The sequence below is a fragment of the Mobula birostris genome, chromosome 2 (assembly GCF_030028105.1).
Source record: "Mobula birostris isolate sMobBir1 chromosome 2, sMobBir1.hap1, whole genome shotgun sequence".
Lineage (NCBI taxonomy): Eukaryota > Metazoa > Chordata > Chondrichthyes > Myliobatiformes > Myliobatidae > Mobula > Mobula birostris.
The window spans coordinates 2,184,654-2,197,852 of NC_092371.1; the positions used below are offsets into that span (position 1 = coordinate 2,184,654).

The 13,199-nt window shown below is 40.2% G+C and overlaps 1 protein-coding gene across 1 annotated transcript in view; it reads left to right on the top strand.

Moving 5' to 3' along the window:
* Positions 1 to 230: 230 nt before the first annotated feature.
* LOC140207443 (V-set and transmembrane domain-containing protein 2-like protein) overlaps positions 231 to 13,199 on the top strand; it is a 153,287-nt gene continuing 140,318 nt past the window's right edge. Inside the window, exon 1 of the mRNA XM_072275968.1 lies at positions 231 to 443. Coding sequence (XP_072132069.1) covers positions 368 to 443 — 76 coding nt within the window. The 5' untranslated portion in view covers positions 231 to 367. The remainder of the gene's footprint in view (positions 444 to 13,199) is intronic.

Genomic DNA, 13,199 nt, shown 5'->3' on the forward strand with positions numbered 1-13,199 from the left:
TGCATTCAGAGAACCTGCGAGTTACAATAGAAGACAGCGACGTTGCTGAGAGTAGCAAGCTGTGTGTGCAAAACTTTGCTTCTTGCAAGCGTGGTCCTGGACGCCAGAAATTAGGCAGAAAAAAGAAGGCAGTCCGGAGCGAATACATCCGCGCGGTGAGCAGGCGCCCACGTGCTCAGCTCTGTTCTGCTCGGAGCGTCTCCTCCGCCACATCGTCGAGTACCGCAGAGGCGGCAGCTCCCGGAGAGCAGCCCGCACCAGATCAGCGGGGAAACCGAGGAGGTTCGGGCGAAGATTTGCTCAGACTCGCGTTCGGATTTCCAACACCCAAGCCCGACCTATGTAAATACGCTGCGTCGCAGGCAAGATGGGGAGGTTTAGAGTGATTCTAGGAGCTTTGCATTACCTGGGGCTCTACGTCCAACTCTCCGCTTCTTCACAAGGTGAGAATCAGCTCTTGGCGATTCTGCTCGAAAGGTCCAGTGCGAACAGCCGCGGAGAATAGACTTGGAATGCATTTAGAATTACCGGCACAGGCTCTGCGCTTTATTTCTTACTGTCATCTCCTTCTTAACCGTAGAATATAACTTAAAGTTCCCATGGCTGCAATTAATGTCTTGATTATAAATTAAGGATTTAAAAATATATTCTTTCAGTTTATATATTTATAATGAAGCAAGGTAGGTTAAAATCTGAATCGAGTCTACACCCTACCATTTATATTTATATACAGTATTTATAAGCGTTGACTTCTAACAGATGGAAAACAAATATTCAAATCAAACATTGGATTTTATTCAGGATGGAAACTTCCTGCTCCCATTAGCATGATGGAACGCCCTGTGGTAGGCGAGAATAGAAACTGAGGAACATACAATATAACCAATCTCGCCACCCTTGTGTATCTGTGTGCGATCTTGTATATCAAGCCGTAATTGTACCATAGAATGCAAGTAATAATTAACCATTTGAAAACCAGTCAAGTGTTTGGAACGACTTTTAATTAATTTCTTTCTGTAGTTCGCACTGAATGACCGATAAACCTGCAATGCTATTTGCTTTGACTTTTAACTATTAAATTTCAAAATAATAATTAATTCAATGATTACAAAAGATGACAACATGTTTGAATAGAGAAACGTTGTGCTTATAATTTTTCACTTTTAATCGTGGTATCCGACCCGGCTGTGACTGACTACAGTCAAAGAGTAAGTTTGTCTTAAGTATTTGTAAATTGAGCATGGGGTTGTGGACCTTTTTAAAAAGTTTGTCTCCTAAATTAGCTGAGTTTAACATAGTACCTATGTGCATTTTCTTTTCTGTTGACCGTGGGAGGAAAGAAACCATGGTTCTCTCCTTGATCTTGCGGTTTGAATGCTGAATTCTGTGACTGGTAACAACAGAATTCCGCCTCCACCTTAGGCAGTGCCTAATAAAGTATGTTTGTGGTCTTCTGCTGCTGTACACCATCCACTTCACCTTCTGATGTGTTGTGCATTCAGAGAAGCTCTTCTGCACACCACTGTTGTAACACCTATTCTAACACCTGCTATTTTATGTCAGCTTGAACCAGTCTGATCATTCTCCTCTGACCTCTCTCATTAACAAGATGTCCTCACCCACAGAAATGCCCTCACTTGATGTTTTATTTCTCTGTAAATTCTAGAGACCGTTGTGCATGAAAATCCCAGAAGATCAGCAGTTTCAGAGATACTCAAATCACCCCGTCTGGCACCAACAATCATTCCATAGTCACTTAGATCACATTTCTTCCCATTCTGATATTTGGTCTGAACAACAACTGAATCTCTTAACTGCGTCCATAAGCCTTAATATACTGAGTTGCTGCCACATGAATGGCTGATTAGATATTTGCGTTAATTAGCAGGTGTACCTAATGAAGTGGCCACTGAGTGTGTTCTTCTGACTCAGTACTTAGTGTGAGTAAACATTGGATGCTGCAGAGCAGAAGCAACCCTGTAAAGGTTCACATATATCTGAGAGAAATATCTAGGTTAACATTATATTACAGCTAATATGGTGAACCTAAACTTCTGGTCTCAATGTATGATGATTGGACTGGCCCCAGCTTTTGGTGGGGTGGGATGAGGCCAGTGAAGGGCGGGGTGGTGTGCAGTGGAGGTCAGGGGTTGGGGATGGGGGCTGGGGAATAATATGGCAGCAAATCATAAATATAAGGGATTCTGCAAATACTGGAAATCCAAAGCAACACACACAAAATGCTGGAGGAACTCAGCAGGTCAGGCAGCATCTATGGAGAGGAATAAAGAGTTGACATTTCAGGCCAAGACCCTTCATCGGGACAGCATCCTGATTGCTAAATATGATGACTCCATTCAGGAGAAGCAAGCCATTATAATATGTGCCTTGTCCTATTTTCGAGAGATAAAACCTAAAATGGTTCCCTCCTGGAGCCTGGTGTGCACTAAATTTAATGTGTTGAAATGCATTTTCCTGACAAGGTCCAAAATATCTTTGTACATATAGTTATTTTTGACTGTGTGTATCCCTGTTTTTGCCAAATAGCATACTTGTCCAGAGTAGAACAAGTAAACTTTTTCTAAGCATCTAAATATACAACTGATTGACCACACTCAGTGTTCCATCCAACCTCCCCCTCAGCTGTGACTATCTATATATCTCTGCCATGACAAACCCCACCCACTCAATAGTACAATCTTCAGAGAAAGCCAAAATAAATGCCACAAAATGTATACTTTTATAAACTTAGTGATTTTTTCAAGTTTATATATTTAAATATATATACAATTGAAATTTATTTATTTAATATATTTAACACTATATTTTATCAATAGATATTTAAAATGATACAATAAAACAGAACAACACATTTGCAATTGGAACAGAATACTATTGAAAATTTAAGAATGCTTTTGGAAATTATTTCCTTATCCAGCATTGGGGTGTGAATGACACAGATCAAGGCAGGCTCATAAGAGTAACATGTGTCCACAAACATGTCCAACACATAATGCTTATTTGTATATTAGTCCAGAAAGCTGCATGCACAGATCGTTACAGCTAGCTAATGAGTGTTTGCTATTGATTACACTGGATGAATCATTTTCCCCGTTAATGGTCTGCATTATCTCAATATCTATATATTAAAAAAATGAAATCCTACTGGTTTCTAGGGGTATGTTTTAATTTACAGACATTGACAGTTAATTTTCATTTTGACACCTTAGTTCCGGCAGTACTTTTAATTTACCGAGGTGAAAAGCTAATATTCAGTTTGAAACATAGGATATTTCATGAAACTGTAAGATATAATTAAAATCTGCATCAAAAGCTGTTCCTGTTCAATTCGTTTTACTTACTGCTGGATCTGGATGGAGGCAGACACTGGTGTTCACTGGAAAAGTGAGAATGCCCCCTGGTGATAAGAACAGATGCCCAGTACATTGATAATGAGTCAAAGCCAAAAGATGTTTAAATTATAATTAACCATTTTATTCTTTATAGTCATTTCATCCAGAATGTGATGGTTGCACAATCATAGCCTTTGCATATTGATTTACATTACGTTCTTTTCTCAATGCACAACACTCAGCATAGTGTATTTAAACAAGCATCTTCTCTCCGTCTGCCACAAAAGGCAGGATTTCCAGATAAGCTCCCATTTAAATTTCACTTCTCATTCCCATTCCAGCATGTCGATCCATGGCCCATGGTACTGTCATGATGAGGCCATTTTCAGGTTGGAAGTCCATTTCTCTAACTTGGAGTAATTTCTCCCCTGTCACACTTATTTCTTTTTTCTATTCCCCATTCTAGCTCTCCTCTTCTCCTCACCTGCCCATCAGCTCTCTCTGGTGCCCCTTCTCTTTCCCTTTCTCCCATGGTCCACTCTCCTCTCCTATCAGATTCCTTCTTCTTCATCCCTTTACCCCTTACAACTATCACCTCCCAGCTTCTCACTCAATTCTCCTTGCCCCCACTCACCCACCTCCCCCCTCAGCTGGTCTCACCCATCACCTTCTAGCTTGTAGATCTTCCCTCCCCCAACCTTCTTATTCTGGATTCCACGCGCCCCCACCCCCCAGTTCCTTTCAGTCCTGGCATAGTTTCTTTGCCCAAAGCATTAACTGTTTATTCCACTCCATAGATATTGTCTGACTTGTTGAGTTCCTCTGATATTTTGTGATTGTTGCTCAGGATTCAACATCTGCAGATTCTCCTGAGTTTGTGAAAAGAATCCTTCCTCCCCAGATGCATCAAATATCTTTCCTTGGCTTATAATGTTCTTTGCTTTTGTTGAGCATGGGTATTGATGGAATAGGCTTTTATTGCCCATTCTCAGTTTGCTGCAGAGAATTTTACTATGAGTCACTTTCTTGAATTGCGATGGTTTGTATGTTGAGGTTACACCCATGGTCATAGTATGAGGGAGCTTCAGGATTTTGAGCGTGCAAGGTCAAGAAAGATCTTTTCATCAGTACAGTGTGTGACCTGGAGGTGTGGTGGCTTTGCCATACATTCGTTGCCCTTTTCCTCTCAGATAGTCAGTGTTGGAAGTTCTGGAGGTGCAATCAAAGAACTTTTGCTAATTAGACCACAAGACCATTTATCATTCAACGGATCTGTCCTGGGCCCAGCATGTAAGTGCCAATACAAAGGAAGTGCAGCAGTGCTTCAACTGCCTCAGACAATTGGGAAGATTTGACATAACATCTAAGACTTTGACAAACTTCTATAGATGTGTGGTTGAAAGTATGTTGACTGGTTGCATCATGGCCTGGTATGGAAACACCAATGCCCTTGTTCGGGAAAACGTACAAAAAGTAGTGAATATAGCCCAGTACATCTCTAGTTAAGCCGTCCCAACTATTGAGCACATCTACACGGAACACTGCTGCAGGAAAGCAGTATCCATCAGAAAGGATCCCCACCATCCAGGCCATGCTCTCTTCTCGCTGATGCCATCAGGAAGAAGGTACAGGACCTTCAGGACACACACAACCAGGTTTAGCAACATTTATTACCCCTCAACCATCAGGCTTTTGAACCAGAGGGGATAACTTCACTTAACTTCACTCACCCCATCAGTGAGGTGTTCCCTCAACCTATATATTCATTTTCAAGGGCTCTTCACCTCATGTTCTCGATACTTATTGCTTATTTATTTATTATTCCCTTTTGTACTTGCACATTTTGTTGTCTTTTGTACGATGTCAGTCCTGTTGGATGTAGTCTTTCATTGATTCTATTGTGTTTCTTGGATTTACTATGTATGTCCTCAAGGAAATATATCTCAGGGTGATATATGGTGGCATATTTAGATTTGGATTAGATTATGAGGACACTCAGTCCTCGTTTATTGTCAAGTAGGGTACTGTGCACAATCCTGATTTGATGGAGACGGATGTGAGAGCATGGAGGAACATCTGGTGAAACTTCTGAAATGCCTGTTTCGCTGCTGCTGCTGCAACTGTGTGGTCCGAAATCTCCAGAGGGGAAGGCTCTGAGTCGTCGGCTTTGCTTGTTGCTTGGCGGCCAGGGCGAGGTCGAAGCGCTCGGCAGAGGATGGTGCTTGGTGCTCGGTGTCAAAGGGCTGGTCGGAGTATATACATACTTTGATAATAAATTTACTTTGAACTATGACCGTAAGACATTAGAACAAAATCAGACAATTTGTCCTATCGAGTCTGCTCCACCATGGCTGATTTACTATCCCTCTCAACCCTGTTCTCCCATTTCTTCCCCATAACCTTTGATGCACTTGCTAATCAAGAAACTATCACCTCTGCTTTAAATATACTCAATGTCTTAGCTTCCACAGCCATCTGTGGCAATGAATTCCGCAGATTCACCAGCTTCTGGCTAAAGAAATTCCTCCTCATCCTTGTTCTAAAATGGATATCCCTCTATTCTGGGGCTGTGCCCCGTGTTCTCAACTCCTTCCACTATAGGAAACATCTTCTCCACGTCCAATCTTGGCCATTTAATATTTGGTAGGTTTCAATGAGATCCCCCTTCATTCTTAAAAAAAACCTAGAAAATATACAAGATATCTGCCAGCTTCTAATCCTTCCCCTTCTCCTCATCTTTATGGCCAGGAATATCGACTGTTTGCTCCTCTCCACAGCTGCTGCCTGATCTGCTGAGGTCCTCCAGCATTTTCTGTGCATTGCTGTCAATTTCCAATATCCACAGAATCTTTTGTGTTTATAAACACCCACTGGTAATGAAGGAAGTTAATGCCAATGAATGAGATGCTGGTCAAGTGAATTTCTTTGTCCTAAATAACATTGAACTTCTGAATGTGCTGGACCTGTAGATATTCAGACAAGTCACACTGGTGGCATGCTATGTGGATGACCAAATACTTCGGGGTTCCCAAAACAGTGTTTCAGAATTAGAGGAAAGCTCTTCCTTGGTTTGTCTTGGGTGCAAACAAATTACTTAAATTCAAGTTTGAGCAAGGTACACTCAGTGGCCACTTTATTAGGTACATCTGTACACCTGCTTGTTAATGCAAAGATCTAATCAGCCAATCATGTGGCAGCAACTCAATGCATAAAAGCACGCAGACGTGGTCAAGAGGTTCAGTTGTTGCTCAGACCAAACATCAGAATGGGGAAGAAATGTGATCTAAGAAGCTTTGGCCGTGGAATGATTGATAGTGCCAGATGGGGTGGTTTGAGTATCTGAGAAACTGCTGATCTCCTGGGATTTCCACCACAGCAGTTTCTAGTGTTTACAGAGAATGATGCAAATAAACCAACAAAAAAAAACATACAATGTGCAGCAGTTCTGTGGGCAAAAACACCTTGTTAATGAAATGTCAGAGGAGAATCACCAGATTGGTTCAAGCTGACAGGAAGGTGACAGTCCTCAAATAACCATGAGTTACAACAGTGGTGTGCAGAAGAGGAACTCATCAGATCAGGCAGCATCCACGGAAAGCAATAAAGAGCTGATATTTTGCGGCGATATCCTTAATTGGGACCAGAAAGGGAGGGGAAAGAAGCCAGAATAACAAGGTGGAGGAAGGAAAAGAAGTACAAACTAGATGGAGATACGTAAAGCCTTCAAAATCTGTTACTCGATTAATTGCTGCATAGGCCATGCCAATGACATGGTGGAAAAATAATTCTTTTACTTTAATTGGCAAAATATTGTAAAATATTGTTATTAAGTGGTAATGGAGCATTTTATGCTATTTCTATTTTTTTATAAAATGATTTGAGGCAAAAGAATAAAATTATTCAATATTTTATGTTCTACGCACATCCTCAAGACACAAACCTGAGAGCTATTACTGGAACCGAAATATTTAATTTAACAACCTTAAATGCAATGCACTTCCATTATACAGTCTACCCTAGATTACCTAATGTTATGTGATATACAACATTTTAATAACATAAAATCTGTGAGATTTTCTGGCTTCTGATAATTTTGTACTTTTCATGGAATTAAACTTTCGGAAGTAGTTCACATACCAAAGGTACATTGGAAAATAAAATGCTCAAGCCAGAGACGTAAAGAAATGCGTTTTGATCAGAAGAAGGAAAAAAGGCAGCCAGTGAGTGGATTTCATGAACAGGAGGTGACATCTAGTCTGCATAATGACTTTGTGAAGTATTGGAATGCAATTCACAGTGAGGTGATACTATACACGTTGCAAGGTCTAACATATTCTCCGTCTAAACCTTAAAGTAGATTTCAAGATGATGATTGCATTACACTACAGTTAATAAACTGAGAAATGCCACTCTCATTTTAAAGTTGCTGTAAGCTTCTGAGACCGTGTGCCATGAATAATAGAAATTTGTGGTGGTGAAAGATGCCTTCAAACCTATTGTGTCCAGGCGGACAGACTAAGACCTATTGGAATACAGCCATTGTCCCTTATAGCTGGAATTCCAGAGTGGAGCCTGTAAATTACAGAATGTTTTAAACACAAGAGATTCTGCAGGTTCTGCAACAAGCGATTTTTCCCAGAGGCCAACCATTTTAATTCCACTCCCCACTCCTATTCTGACATGTTGATTCATGGCCTCCTCTACAGCCACAATGAGGTTACTTTTAGGTTGAAGGAACACTACTTCATATTCCGTTTGGGTAGCTTCCAGAACACCATTTCTCTAACTTTTGGAAATTACTTCCCATCTCGCACCTCTCTTTTTGCATTCCCTATTCCAGTTCCCCCTTTACCCCTCCTCACCTGCCCATCACCTCCCTCTTTCCTTTCTCCCAAGGTCAACTCTCCTCTCCTATCAGACGCCTTCTTTCTTCAGCCCTTTACCTTTTGCACCTATCCCCTCCCAGCTTCTTACCGTCTCCCCGCCCCCAACAACCTACCTTCCCCTTCACCTGACTTCACCTATCACCTTACAGCTTCTGCTCCTTCCCCTCCTTTCACCTTCTTATTCCAGCTGCTTCCCTCTTCCTTTCCAGTCCTGATCAAAGGTCTCAGCTCAGAACATTAGTTGCTCATTCCTTTCCATAAATGCTGCCTGACCTGCTGATCACCTGCAAAATTCTGCGTTTGTTACTGCTGAATATTATGTTTTTTCTAGTTTTTTCAAATATATGTGTGATGTGGGTCGTCGTACTCGCTATTGTCAGGCAGTAAGCTCCAGATTCACAATACACTCAGAATGAAATAGAGGTTTACCTCAAATCCTTTTCATTCTTTATACCACTTAAATCTTAAATCTATTCCTCTCAGCTTCTCACCCTTTTCTCATGAAATAGGTCATTCCAATTTGCAATATCCAGGCCCCCAGTAACATTATAAACATTGATTCTGTCTGTCCTTGGTCTCCACTGCTCCACTGAAAATATCCCCAATCGTCTCATCATTCCTCATCACCAAACACCACTGTAAACAGCCTTCCGACCTTAAAAAATTCCACTACTGATTTTCCCTTTTTCCTGTTACCTGAACTTTGGGTTTAAATTGCTGCCTTCCCTTGGATCCCCTGGGCTTTTGCCTTCCTGACTAATTTATCTTCTGAGGCATTCTGAAAAGCTTTGCTAAATTCCACATATTCCACAACAAATGTGTTCCTTGGTGCCTCCTCAGAAATGCATTCGTTAGCCGGGCACACACCCCCTCAACAAGAACGGGATGGCTGAATTTGACTAATCTCTGCCTTTCAGAAGGATGATTTATATCGTCCCTTGGATTTTTTTCCCAATAATTTACCCACCACTGATGCTCGGCTGACTTGCCTATAATTACTCAGTCTGTCTCTTTTTTTCTCTCTTTTAAGTGAAAGCCTTACATCAGCGTTCATTGTTCCCTGGTGCCAAGCCATAATCAGAGAGGCTTGTAATGCTAAAAGTATCCACTATGTGCTTTGGATATTTCGGATGTTTTTCACCAACTTTTTAAAGTTATCCACTTGAAAAATGAAAGCTCTGTTAATATTGATGTGTTATTGATTTTCTCATTGATTCAAGTAATATATTGTCCCAATATAATTCAAGTTTATTGCAGCTGTTTTATAAACTCACTCATTAATTAATTTAGATATACAGCGATATACCTATTTAACCCTAGCCTAATCACGGGATGATTTACAATGACCAGTTAACTTACCTTTGGACTCTGGAAGGAAATCGGAACACCCAGAGGAAAACCACTGGCTCACGGAAGGACGGACAAGCTGCTTACTGACGGTGCTGGAATTGAACTCTGATGCCCCGAGCTGTAATAGCATCGTACCAGTCGCCGCTACCTACTGCTGTGCCCATTTGTCACAAATACCAATGTGTAATGGCACATGGTGTATGAAATACTGATGGCAGAAAAGTTCCATCATGAGCAAGATGGACTGAAGGGCCGTGTCTGTGCTGTCGTGTTCTATGATTCTATGACTCTGATAAATGACTGTCATTAATGCTCAAATGCTAGTCATTTTTATTTGCATGTCTCTGAAAATATGTCAAAGTCTACCACAAGCCTTAGGAAAATAAGTGGGAAAATTGCTACTTCTTTTCTTCAAGAATCGCAATCAGAATCAGGTTTATCATCACCAATATATGTCATGAAATTTGTTGTTTTGTGGCAGCAGTACAATGCAATACATAAAGATAATATAAGTTACAATAAAAATATACTTTAAAAATGAAGTAGTGCAAAAAGAGAGCAGAATAGGAGGAGGTGTTGATGAGTTCATGGGTTCATGGGCTACTCAGAAAGCTGATGGCAGAGTGAAAGAAGCTGTCCGGGAATCTGATGGCTTTAAGCTCCTCTACCTCCTCCATAGTGGTAATAACAAGAAGAAAGCATGTCCTGGGTTGTTGGGTCCTTAATGACGGACACCGCCTTGGACTACATATGATTTCCATTGGTGATCTACTGGTCTTACCTTGTTAGTTTCTATATTTTTGATCACTCGCATCATATGCAGTACATGAGTACATATATAATTTAATGGATTACTCTCTTCACCTATACAAGCAGAAATGGCATAGTTATACCCTATTGAGTAAGGAAGGAGAATTTACAATTACACCACAATGATAATGCATTTTAAAAATGATTATACAATGAACAGGGAATTTGCTGCTGTTTCTTATTTCATTGGCAATTTATATCTTGTGCAAGAGCAAATATATATTTTTAAGGGCCGTGGACTAATCCCATTCTAAGATTAAAATACACTTAGTGGCAATTTTTTAGTGCAATCGTTAATGCAAATATCTCATCAGCCAAATACCTGGCAGCAACTCAATGCATAAAAGCATGCAGACGTGGTCAAGAGGTTCAGCTGTTGTTCAGAATAGGGAAGAAATGTGATCTAACTGATTTTGACCGTAGATTGGTTGGTTGTTGGTGCCAAACAGGGTGGTTTGAGTATCTCAGAAACTGTCGTTACCCTGGGATTTTCACGCACAATAAGTTTGCAGATTTTTAGAGAGAATGTTGTGAAAAGCAACAAAAAAAAATCCAATGAGTAGGGGTTCACCTTGTTAGTGAGCCAGGTCACTGGAGAATGGCCAGATCAGTTCAAGGAAGGTGACATTAACTCAGATAACCTGGCATTACAATGTTGCACAGAAGAGCATCTCTAACATGCGGCACATCAAACCTTGAAGTGGATGGGCTACAGCCCCAGAAGACCATGAAGATACACCCAGTGGCCACCTTATAGGTTCAGGACTTCCCGTTTAATACGGTGCTACTGAATCTGTGTGACAGGGAAAGAAATGTGACTAAAAACATTACCAATAAAATCTTTACTGAAGCAAATTGTGGTCAACTATCACTACAAACAATGAAGAATTAAGTGCAGGTGAAGCTGATTCAAAGGATGAGCCATATCACAAAGCTGGAATGCAACTTGTTCACGATGGGGGTCACAGGCAGAGTTGGTATCGCTGTTGCTGTTAGGGTGAACAATTTGGAGAGGAGTCGAGGCAGAAGAGTTTCAATGTCCCACCACCTCATTAGGGTGCAATGTTGGATTGCTCCAAGCACCAACTTGATTTGGTGAGATAGAGAACGACTTTGGGTGTGTCACTGCACTGGGGTTCGGCAAGAAGGCACTACTTGGTGCTCGGACAATTTAAATGCTCGTCCAGATAGACCAGAAAGCTCGAGTGTCGGGACTGGAGGCAAGGGTCGGGCTGATTTCGCTCGGTCTCCCACGATGTTCATTCCTCTCTCCAGTAGCTGTCGGCTCTGTGAGCTTGTGGTGTTCTTGCTCTGCTAATATGATGAAATGAAATCAAGGCTTGGACCTACATTCCCGCTGCTCCGGGCAGTGGATCTAAGGATTCAGTCTAGTTTGGAGTACACTCGTTTGATTCCATTGTTTGCCTGATGTGTGTTTTGTCCCTCTTTCTCTGTGCAGTGGTTTTTTTAAAATTGGGTTATTTAGGTTTCTCGCTTTGTGGCTGCCAGTAAGCAAACAAATCTCAAGGTGTATAATTTATACATTCTTTGACAATAAATACTTTGAATCTTTGAGGAGGTACATAATAAAGTGGCTAATGAGTGTATATCTGTATTAACATTAGATGCTTCCTGGTCTGCTGCGTTCACCAGCATTTTTTGTGTGTGTTGCTTGAATTTTCAGCATCTGCAGATTTCCTCGTGTTAACATTTTTTAATATTGTGATCCACTTCCATTAAATGATAACCTTCTGAATCATAATCTGGTTCATGGAGCTGAGGGAACAATGGACTAATTTATTTTGTCATCTGCTTCCTGTATATATCTGAAATATTAACCAACTGATCTAACCACAGGCCTTTCTCTCCCTCTGTAGGTAGATGACTAACACAACACATGTATAATTAACAAGGATTCAAATATTATTATCCAGGAGAGATGAAGAATTAAATTTAGGGTGACTATGACAATTCCAAATATTCTATATGGTGATTTGGTTTAAGTTTCAATTCCATTATCCAACAGAAAAAGAGGAAAAAATATAGGAGCAACAATAAAAGGCCATTTTGCCCATTCAGTCTGCTCCGCCAATCAATCATGGCAAAATGTAAGTTAGATAATTTTTAAATTATCATAAATAGAGAAATCATAGGACAGAATTTAATAAAACATCAAAATTTTCTTAATAGTTTAGCAAGTTACATCATGATCGAGAGCTAAAAGCCTCGATATAATAGACACAAAAACACAACCTAATCAGAAGGATTAAAGAAACATTCAAGCTTATAACAACTTAGTAAAAAATAAATGCAGTGTAATTCGTATTAATTAGTTTATAAACTAATTATAGATGAATGCTTTAGTATGTTAATGGGAAGCAGTGGAATGCTTACAATTCTGCAATCATGTCAGAAGTTAACAACTCATTTGTACGTTCATAACTTATTGAGTCTTTCTCTTGTAAGTGATGCGTAAAGTCAAAATAACAATTCATTCATGTACTGGGTTATTATGTGGAGAATTTAAAAAGAACACACACAGAAAGGGGAATACCAGATTATCTAGAACAACCTACTGTGTCTTGACATTTATCCATAAATCTCTCTGAGATTGCAACATAACATTCGCAGAATCTTTCATCAATTTACTGTTAGGATTGGGAAAGAGTGCTTCAAAGAACATGCAGAATAGGTAATACAAAATATATTTTAAAAACCTTGGTAATTTGTATTGAATCTCTTTGAGAAGAATTTGCGACATTCTGAAAATACGAGAAATATTCTTTAGTGCATTGAATAA